This window comes from Medicago truncatula, chromosome 3 (genome assembly GCF_003473485.1).
Source record: "Medicago truncatula cultivar Jemalong A17 chromosome 3, MtrunA17r5.0-ANR, whole genome shotgun sequence".
Classification (NCBI taxonomy): domain Eukaryota; kingdom Viridiplantae; phylum Streptophyta; class Magnoliopsida; order Fabales; family Fabaceae; genus Medicago; species Medicago truncatula.
The window spans coordinates 18,516,572-18,527,972 of NC_053044.1; the positions used below are offsets into that span (position 1 = coordinate 18,516,572).

Below are 11,401 nucleotides of genomic sequence, written 5' to 3' on the forward strand. Positions count from 1 at the left end.
CTTTATTTTTTGGTAATTCTCAGATATAGATCTGTGCTTGACGTACTGAAGTTATTTCCTTCATTTTCTGAATTTTTTGGATTAATGCATTAAGGTTGACGAATATTGAGATGAAGGTGTTGTAGAAGATAAATAACTTTATTTTATTTTTTTATTTTTAGTAAAAATTAATTAGAAAATACATATTGCTTTGAACTTGCCACAATATATTTTTCTCAACCAACAAAAACTTGTCACAATAGCAATAAAACAGCCATTTAAGCACTTGTTAATTAACGAAGCTTGATGGAAAAAGGCAACATTATAAACATTTTATGACTCAAATGAACAATTTATTACAAAAAGATAATTAAAGGAGCAATTTGTCACAAACGCAAAATATATTTGAGAGTATTTTTTTTTTTTAAGGATTAAAATTTATCTTGAATAGTCCTATAAACATACCTCAATTAGTAATTACTAGAAATATTATGTATAGAAGTTGGGGTTTGAACCTCGAATTTCTCACTTCTCTATACATAATACATGTAAAACTAGTCTAGTCGGCACAAACAAAAATTGTCTTGAATATGCAAGCAATGTGTAGTCAAACCATAACATATTTACAATAGCAGCCTCATTTGACTTAGTTTTCTTCTACAATAACGCGGAAACACCCCATAATTAAAAAGTGAAATCTTCTTGACTCCTGTAGTAAATATGAGAATTTTTTTTATTTTTCGGGTTCTAGAAAAAGTATTTTTTAATTTTGAAGAAAAAGACATAAGCCTATAAATATTATATCCTCGTGATACATCGTATCAAAAATGGCAAGACTATGTTCTTACTCTTGTCTCTATGTTCTCTATGTCTCACTGCATTATTACTTCTTCACTTGCTTAGCTATGAGTACTAACAAAAACATCACCATAGATGAATTTTCACTTCTTGCATTCAAATCCTCTATTACCTTAGACCCTTATCACAAGCTTAGTAATAATTGGTCAATCTCCTCTTCTACTTCTTTCTCATCATGTAATTGGGTTGGTGTCACTTGTGATGAGCATCATGGAAGAGTAAAGGCATTGAATCTTAGTAATATGGGACTTGAAGGTAGGGCGTAGCCTTGTTTATGAATATGGTAGCTTAGCATTTTTTTTCTGATCAAATAAATTTTTTGTGCATATAAATATAAAATATATATATATATATATATATATATATATATATATATATATATATATATATATATATTTTATAATGTTCTAAACATACATGCAAAAAGTCATTCAAAAATATATTGATTTAATAATTGAGACTAAATATGTTAGCACGATCCCCTCAAAAAAAATATGTTGAGCAAGATAATTTTGTAGAGGCTAACAAGTACAATTTTATATGGGGATGTAAAACAATGTCTGAAAATTTTATAAGGACTAAAAATATATTTAACCTTTGATTTATTATTTGTTTTCTTTGACAATTTCAGTCTTTACAACAACTTAAAAGAAAGATTTTCACTAATGAAAATTGTCGAGACAAAATTCAAAAACAAAATCAACAGTGAATTTCTTGCAAATTTTTTAATTTTCACATTGAAAAAATGTTTTTTTTAGAGGAACATTGAAAGATAGATTTTTTTTTTTTTAAAGATTTGATAAAACGATTGTTAGTCAGTTTATTATGTCAAATATTATTGACAAAATTTATTTGTTGAAGCCTCATTGATATCAATTTTCCTAAATATATTTCTTTCTTGTTGATTTATTCTATATTTTATATATGTAAAAACTATTGAATTTGTTTGGCTTAATACTTAAGTTTAAAAATTAATTTAATAATAGTTTTATCCTTTATATTTGACCTCTTGTAAATTTCATGCTAACTTCACCACCGGTTGAAGGTACAATTTCCTCTCAATTGGGAAATCTCTCTTTCCTTGTTATTCTTGACCTACAAGGCAATAGTTTCCATGGTGAGTTTCCACAAGAGTTACTTCATCTGCAGAGACTGAAGAGATTAGACTTGAGCTACAATGATTTTGTTGGAGAAATTCCTCAATCTCCAACTTGTCAATGTTAGAGTACCTAGATTTAAGATCAAATCTCATCAAAGGATTCATACCAACAACAATTTCCAACATGTCTACACTTGAAGAAATCCATTTAGCTAGAAACTCCTTATCAGGTATTTATACTCACACCATTACACAACATCTTAATTACATGCATGTGAATATATAGCTGAGTTTGACTAACTTTGCTTGTTAATTTAGGTTTTACACGTATGCATATGAATATATGATACTCTAGGGCAGCATTTCGTTAGCTTAACTCAGTTGGTAGGAACAAATGCATAATATATGCAAGGTTAGGGGTTCAAACCTCGATCACCACCAAAAAAATTAATCACCATTTTACGATCATCATTTAAGGTTAAATTCTTACCACACTAACCTAACATCATATACAAGAATTAATCTATCTCACTTACTATAAAATTATTTGATAAAACTTTCCTCAACTCCCAACATGACTTTAGATATTTCCTCAAGAAAGAAACATAACTTTAGCGTTTACATATATACATATGTAAAAAAATTGTGCTATATCTAGAGGTGTATTTCTTTACAAAGTAGGCAGAAAGTGTGATTTTTTAGAATATAAGGATGAAAAGAAACACATAAAATATAAATAGGATTATTGATTATTTTTTGGTCAGGTAGCCTAGTGGCTATAATTCACCTTCTTTTGGGGTGTCCGCGGTTCGAACCTCGGCCCCTGCATATAACAATGCATGTCCCTGCCAACTGAGCTATGCTCACGGGGACATTTGATTAATCATGCATTACATGATATTTAGTAACATATGAATCATGCATGCACGCGGTTCCTTCGCATGTATATGTCGGCCTCAAGACAGGTATCCCTTCTTTTGGGATTTATGGGGTGCCTAGGTGTTTTGTATATATGCGACACCTTGATTGTATGTTTCCCTTTTTACCGCGAGTTAAATGTTCCTTACATTTCCTCGTTGAGAATAATATTTGCTATTAAAAAAAAAAATCATGATAAATGTCTTTCATCTGTCTATGTTGAACAAAAGGTGAAATTCCAAAAGGAATTGGTGATCTTACACACTTGACAATGTTGAACCTTCAATTTAATCTACTCTTCGGCAACATAAAATCAACATTAATGTTCAACAGCTCATCTTTGCAATATTTGGCACTTGGTTTTAATAACCTGACTGGTATTCTTCCATCAAATATTTGTCAAGGGTTTCCAAATCTTAAATTACTCTATCTTTATCATAATGATTTTTCTGGTAAAATTCCAAATATTTGGCGTTATTGCAAAGAGTTGGAAGATTTAGAGCTATCCTTCAATAATTTTGATAAAGGACGTATTCCATCTGAGATTGGAAACTTGACCAAGCTTCGGTATTTGTATCTTCCTAGCAACAACTTGGAGGGTAAGATACTTTTCTCCATTATTTATTGTTTCTTTAAAGTTGTATGCTCCAAAATTTTCAACTTCACTTTCACATGTATTTAAAAAAGGGTTTTTCTATCGTGTGCAAATTTGCACATGTTAAGAAGTTTAAAGTAGTAACTTTAACTTGAAACTTGTGTTTTTTATATTAAATATGTAGCTTTTAATCAACAATTGTTGGTTTTCAATAAAAAATTACTACTTTTAGTTACCTTAACATATTATTTTATATGTTGATATTCCAGAATTACTGTTTTAATTAAAAATGGCACCAAAAAGCAGTAAATTTAATTAGATGTATTTTATTTAAATAATATAATTAATGCATCCAGTAATCTGAGAGACATTATTTTTAAATAGAATGTATATTGAGAGATCAAGGTACTGCGTCAAAAATAATATAATAATTAGTTAAAAAAATTGACTTAATTGATAAGAAATTGATTGTTCTGCAAAGTTGTGGATTCAATGTGATGATAGGTCTGCCCTAAGCCTATTAAGCCAGACTCATTTAAACTTTTTCTCATCAAAATAAATAATAAAAAATTATAATAATTAAACATATATTCATTATCAGTTTTTTTTTTTTTTTTTTTCTATCATGATCAACCATTATTAAAGATAAATCAACAATTGTGCAGTTCAACGAGTTATATGGTTAAATAAATGATTCACAACAATATCAATCTCAATCATTGGTTTTGTGTCAAAAAAAATTTGTATAGTTAAAGTACGACCAAGAAAAGAAATATATATATATATATAAACCAAACAAATAATTGAGCTCATGTGGTTAATGAGCTTCATCAATGACGATTTATTTAGGAAAACATAATTTCAATTATGTGTTAGAGTAATTCACAATTTTTTGTTACACTTTACTTACTTCTCGACCGAATTCATGATTACCCGAACCCCATTCCTCACTAAAATCGAAGGTTTAAAAAAACAATGAGCCCAAAAAGCAATAAAGAAAAACATTAAAAACAAATATTTAATTAAATAACAAAAAATCAAAGGAGAAAAATATTCATTGACAAGAAAAAATGTTTTAGATTGCGTAAAGATCGTGAAATGTGAGAATTTATCTAATATGATGTCTAAAGATAGATCTTTATAAGGGTTAAATATGTTTTTAGTCCCCAAAATCACGATTTTTCAAGTTTAGTCCCTATAAAATTTTAAGGGTTAATGGTGCTTTACCCCCTGTAATATATAGGTCATTTTTGGTTTTCCCCCCTGTAAAATATTTTTTTTTTTTACCCCCTGGAAATTTTTTTTTTTTTGAATACCCCCCTAATAGGTCATAAAAAAACAACTTTATTTTTTTTTTGTGCAGAATTTTTCGTTTTTTTATGCCCTATTAGGGGGTTATTCCAAAAAAAAAAAAAATTTTACAGGGGGGTAAATAAAATAAAAATTTACAGGGGGGAAAACAAAAAATGACCTATATTATAGGGGGGTAAAGCATCATTAACCCAAATTTTAATTGTAATTTTAGTCCTCCATAATATTGTAGTTTGTAAGAATAGTCCCTATTTTAAAAAAAATTACAAAAAATTGATACAAATAAGGACCAAAAGTGAATTAATTTTTTGTATGGATTAAACTTAAAAACTTGTAATTTGGTAGGGATTAAAATCATATTTAACCCACTTTATCATCAGGGTCGTTCCTAGTTTTACAGGCCTTAGGCATAATATGAGAAAAGGGCCCCATACATAATACATCATAATTTTTTTTAGTTCATTGTTGTGATTTTATTAGGCCTTCTTATCGTTTTCCCCCCGCTTTTTACTACCAAAAAAGAACAAAAAAATATGAGTGGGCCACATGATCCTAAATTCGTCTCACATGATTTAGCATAATGATATAATTTAATTTTTTGCAACATTTTAAAGACAACATTAAGATTAATTTCTCTAGTTGACTTATTTTCAACTAAAATATTATTTGTTTTGTTATAAAATTCTCAATTTCTTGGATAATAAATATGACCAATATATTTAATATTAGCAAGACACATTATTAGAAACAAAGGGTCCAAAAAAAAAAATCACAAATTTATTCGATAATATTTTTTTTGGCACATTATTAGGAAAAACTAAATTTTTATAGGGAGGGTGTATATAGAAATATTTGTATATAAGGGGGTATATATAGCAAATTGAGACAAAAGGGTCATACACATTAAGAGAGAAAGATACATTATTTTTTGAAAACGTTAAGCGTTCACCTTTGAATCATTAGTAGAGAAGTATACTGCTATATAAATTAAAGAATAAACCATCAATTTGGTCTTCAAACTATCACCTTCTATTTAATTTAGTTCCTTAATTATAATAATATATTAAGTAGTCTTTTAACTATTATTAATCCTTCAAATCTCTTAAAGACAAGAGAGTAAATGTTGGCTCATGGATTAATAATAGTTTATTAACTGCATAGTAAATTTCCATAGTTCAAGACTAAATCGGAGAGAAGAATGTCGTTCAGAGATGATTTATTCTAAATTAAAATATGAGCAAAGGATTTTAGAGTTCATAAGTTTACAAATACAAGAAGACATAGACTAGTGGAAAAAATTAAAGATTGAAGACGCGTGAAGGAAATGAAAAGCATCAACAAAGAAGTCGAAGACTTGGAAAATTAAGACAGAAAAATGAAAAATCATTGTTTTTAGGACCCAATATTGCATTGATAAATAATTCTTTTATATTTTTGTTTTACATACTTACATGTACGCAGGTGAAATTCCATTCTCCCTCTTCAATATCACTTCTTTGAGAGATATCAACTTTGACAAAAACAATTTAAATGGAAACCTCCCACCAGAGATGTGTCAACAACTTCCTCAACTTCAAATATTTACTATAATGTTTAATCATTTTGGAGGAAGCATTCCAAGATCAATTGGCAATTGCACATCACTACTAATGTTAGGTCTACAACAAAACTTTTTTACAGGTATACAGGCCACAATTTTTATTTTTTTTGAATAAAAGATGCTTATAGCATTTCATTAATAATAATAGTTTCAATACAAAGAGGGATTTCATAATAAATATGGGGACTAGCTAAGGAAGTGGCTTCTCTTGCTAAGGCATGAGCTGCCGCATTCGCTTGTTGCCGGATAAACTCGACCCTAGAGTTTGTAAAAGATGTGGAGAACAAATCTCGACACGCATCAATAATACTACCAAATTCTGAAACATCCGTCTTGCGGGAATGGAATGCATCTCTCGTGATTTTGGAATCAAGCTCAAAATCGATGTTATCAAACAGATATCTTTCATCCAGTGGATAGCATGATAAAGGCCCAATGCTTCACCTATTGTGACTGGATAAATATGATCAAACTGTTGCACCTTAGCCAGCATAAAGGTTCCTGCGTCATCTCGAACACAAACCCCTATACCTGTCTGAAAAAGCCGCGTCTACGTTGCATTTGAACCTGCCATTACTTGGAGGCTGCCACTGCGGGATAGCAGGTCCTATAAGAGGGCTTTACTGCTGCACAGCCAGCTACACAGACACGACAGAATGTTGAGCAGACTGCTGCACAGACGCAGCAGAATGCAGCTGCTGATTGCCTATCTGCTGCAGGTCAGTTGGCCTCGAAACATTGGCCTCCTACCAATCATCCACTGACTGTCGAGCTCTATCAACAACTTGCATTCTATTCTCCGTTACCTCTTCCCAAATTTTGAGATTCTGATGCTTCTGTAAACTCCAACAAATAGCAGCAAAACGTTGTTGAATATCCATAGACGAGTTTTGGAGTAAATAGAAAACTGTGTTGACAGCAGAGTCCGAATTCATGGCCGCATTTTGCACATCCTGCCACATACCAGCTGACATCCAAACTTGAATAGAAAACGGGCACTCGAATAGATGGTGGTTGAGATCCTCATACTCATAACTACAGCTAACACAATTCTTCGGACAAGACACTCTCTAGTAGGCAAACATCCCCTACACATACGCCAAACTAAGTGTTTAACCTTCGGGGGGATCTTAAGGCGCCAAATGTCTCGCCAATTACCTGGACAATGGAGGTGGGAAACATCAACCAGCTCTTCAACAATTTTATATTTTTATTTTTATTTAAAAAGCCTAATGCAAAACTAACATGCACAAATTATCAGATATTGTTTATTTATATAACTTAGGATATAGTTTTAAATACATAGATATGAATCATATGATATATCTATCAAGTCCTATGTTGACTCCAATAAAACACTGGAGAAGACAGAAAATGATAGTTTATTGTTTTCTAATTTTTTTTAAGCCATAAATATCTTTCGAGGTTAATTGTAAAGATTATTTCATTGGAAATAATTGAGATCTATTTAAGGGGCTTGAAGGTGAGATAAACACAAGAGGGGGGGTGGGGGGTTGAATTTTGTTAGTTTTTTCTTCTTTTTAAAATTAAGTCCAGTGTTCAGAATCTTGAACAAAGTTCAGAGTCTTATGCAGCGGATAATAGAGAGAGAGAGAGAGAGAGGGAGGGAGGGAGAAGAGTAAGACACAAAGCAAGATACTTCAAACTACTCAAGCACAAAAGCAAGAGGTTTCCTATACTCAAGCACAAACACAAGAGAGTTCCTATGCTTAAGCACAAAAGCAAGAGACTTCTAAACAAACACAATTACACAAAAAATGTTTGAGGTTTGAACACTTGATATAAAATCAGTGGTGTTCACAATACAAATCAGATACAGACTCTTTAAGCCTCTAGAATTTCTAAGATATGAAAGTTGTTAAGAAATTCTAAGTGAACTTGATGTGAAAAAAATTTCAGCAGAGTTTTGGCACTTTGTAAAATTGTTGTGAGTCTCTTACAATCTTCAAGTCTTCACTCTTTTATATAGAGGCGTGAAAGAGACGTTGTTTGATTGCCAGCACATCAAAGAGTCGTTGTTGAAACTTGATAATCACCAATGATCTGTTACTTGATTTGGTCATTGTCCTAAGAGGGAATAATTTCAAATTCATTCCTTGAATATGGAATAACCAAAGTAGTCATAACTGTTGTCTTGTACTGCTGCAGCCATGATGAGTGGAGTAGTGGAGGTAGTGGTTGTACAATTGTACTATGTTTTTTCCTGCGCTATTCAGTGGATAAGGATGAAATATTCTATTCATATACTCATTTATCACCAATAATTCATGAATTATGCACACCCAAGCCATGAATTATCATCCACAACATCACTTAGCAACAATAACATCAATTGAACATGAATCTTATCACAATTCAACAACAACATAGCATAATTTCACAAATTGAGCATATTCTAACATATACCACTTTCTCATACTTTGAACATGAAATTTTACTAACAACAATTCAATTATCAACAACTTCTTGCATTCAAACATATCATCGTAATTGGAGCACGAATTCAAACAATTATGAACAATTAATCAATTACTCAATTAAACACTTGTTCATACAACAATTGAAAATTTACACTAAAAATGATTATGATGAATTCTAACCCCCTTACCTTAGTTAGATCAATTCCCTAGCTCAAGCTTCACTTTAGCTTCTAGGTCCTCTCCAACTCTTGAATCTTCAAGCTCCTCTTCTCTCTAACCCTTTTCCTCTTTGCTCCCACTTTCTCTCTCCACCTCTCTCAAAATATTTATGTAAATGAAAGTGTGAAGGAAATTTCCTCTAAGACAAGGTTTATATAAGATGTCCCCTTAATGGGCCTAACCCTAAAGCTTAGTGGACTTAACCCACTCCAACTTAAATCTAAAATGTTTCTACACTTACAACTGTAAACTACTATTAACGGTAAAATACTACCAACGGTCACTTAACGGTAAAATACTGATTACTACTCTAGTAACTTAGTAAAATAACGGTTCTCACCAAACCCTAAAAATAATTCTCATCAAAATTTACTAATTTACTCTTACACCTAAAATGACCAAAATACCCTTGAGTCCAAAATGACTAACCCTTCTAACACGAAAACCCATGAAAATGCACTCAATGATGATTAATCACACACAAGCACAAATAAACACACAATAAAAATAATTAAAAATAAATCTAACGAAAATCGGGCTGTTACATGATGCAAAAGAGCAACAAGAATTCCTATGATCTTGTGATGTTTCTTGTAAAGCTTCTTCTGAGCAGTAGTGTGTTTCTTTCTATCAATAGCAGCTCTTTCTTCATCTAAGGCCAGGTCACCAACACCATCTTCAAGAACATCCCAAAGCTCATCATATCGACCCATAATGAAACTATACATTTTGTTTTCCACCAAGAGAAAGTTTCAGGATCTCCATTAAACCGTGGAGCTTTGCTGGAGCCAGATTTCTTATCATCAGAAGTACCATAGTCATATGGAACAACATTGCTACCATAACTGAAAACTTCACTAGATGACATGTTTTTCTCAGATCTTTACATGTTACACTGTTAAGTGCTAAGACAACAAAACCAAGGCTCTTGATACCTACTGAAGGTGAGAAAAACACAAGAAGGGGGTTGAATTGTTTTAACTTTTTCTTCTTTATAAAACTAAGTCCAGTGTTTAGAATGTCACAGAGTTCAGAATCTTGAACAATGTTTAGAGTCTTATGCAGCGGATAATAGAGAGAGAGAGAGAGAGAGAGAGAGAGAGAGAGAGAGAGAGAGAGAGAGAGAGAGAGAGAGAGAGAGAGGATAGAAAGACACAAAACAATTATACAGGTTCCTTCCATAATCCGGAAGTAGTCTTGTCCCCATTTCACTTCTAAGGAGAGTTCACTAAAATAAATATCTGATTACAATTGCTCAAGCACCAAAGCAAGAGACTTCAAACTACTCAAGCACAAAAGCAATAGGTCTCCTATGCTCAAGCACAAACGCAAGAGACTTCCTATGTTGAAGCACAAAAACAAGAGACTTCTAAAGAGACACAATTACACAGAAAATGTTTGAGATTTGAACACTTGATATACAATCAGTGGTGTTCACAATACAAATCATATACAAACTCTTTAATACTCTAGAATTTCTAAGATATGAAAGTTGTTAAGAAATTCTAAGTGAACTTGATGTGAAAAAAAATTCAGCAGAGTTTTGGCACCGGTAAAATTGTTGTGAGTCTCTTACAATCTTTAAGTCTTCACTCTTTTATATAGAGGCGTGAAAGAGACGTTGTTTGATTGCCAGCACATCAAAAGAGTCGTTGTTGAAGCTTGATAATCACCAATGATCTGTTGCTTGATTTGGTCATTGTCCTAAGAGGGAACAATTTCAAATTCATTCCTTGAATATATAATAACCAGCGTAGTCACAACTGTTGTCTTGTACTACTGCAGACAAGAGGAGTGGAGTAATGGAGGTAGTGGTTGTACAATTGTACTATGTTTTTTTCCTGCGCTATTCAGTGGATAAGCATCCAATGCCTTTTAATTCCTCTGAAATAGCTGTTGTTGCAGGCTTCCATTCCTTCTGCAATCATATCCATTCAGAATAACAACTTTTAACAAACTTTAGCTTCCAGTCTTCAAACTCTGATCAATTTTAACTTCTGATGGTTCTTCAGACTCTCTGATGACATCAGCTTCTGGTAGACAACTTCTTATAGTCTTTAGACGCTCTTTGTCTTTAGACTCCGTCTTGAATCTTGCAACACATGCTTCCTTTTTGCAAATTGCAGTGCTCTCATTTGTTCTTCCAGGACCAATACTTGAAGTAAAGACTTGTAACTTTTTGTTTATGGTCCCGCTCACTTGAACAAATACTAGCATATCCCATTGACATTTTTAATACCTTATTATCATCAAAACTTAAAGGTGGTAATGTTAAACACATTTTGTTCCAATATGGCTGACTTTTCTCAATAAATTGTTTTCTATATTTTCTATATTATTTTGATTATAAACAATGGTCGATGTTTCACCTATTTAGTACT

The 11,401-nt window shown here is 31.8% G+C and overlaps 1 protein-coding gene across 1 annotated transcript; it reads left to right on the plus strand.

Moving 5' to 3' along the window:
- Positions 1-821: 821 nt before the first annotated feature.
- LOC25490548 (LRR receptor-like serine/threonine-protein kinase GSO1) lies at positions 822-7,668 on the plus strand. The gene is made up of 4 exons (XM_024777656.2): positions 822-1,092; positions 1,883-2,166; positions 3,085-3,453; positions 6,222-7,668. Exons 2-4 carry the CDS (start codon positions 2,055-2,057, stop codon positions 6,473-6,475), a joined length of 735 nt encoding a protein of 244 aa, XP_024633424.2. The 5' UTR covers positions 822-1,092; positions 1,883-2,054; the 3' UTR covers positions 6,476-7,668.
- The last annotated feature ends 3,733 nt before the right edge of the window (positions 7,669-11,401 follow it).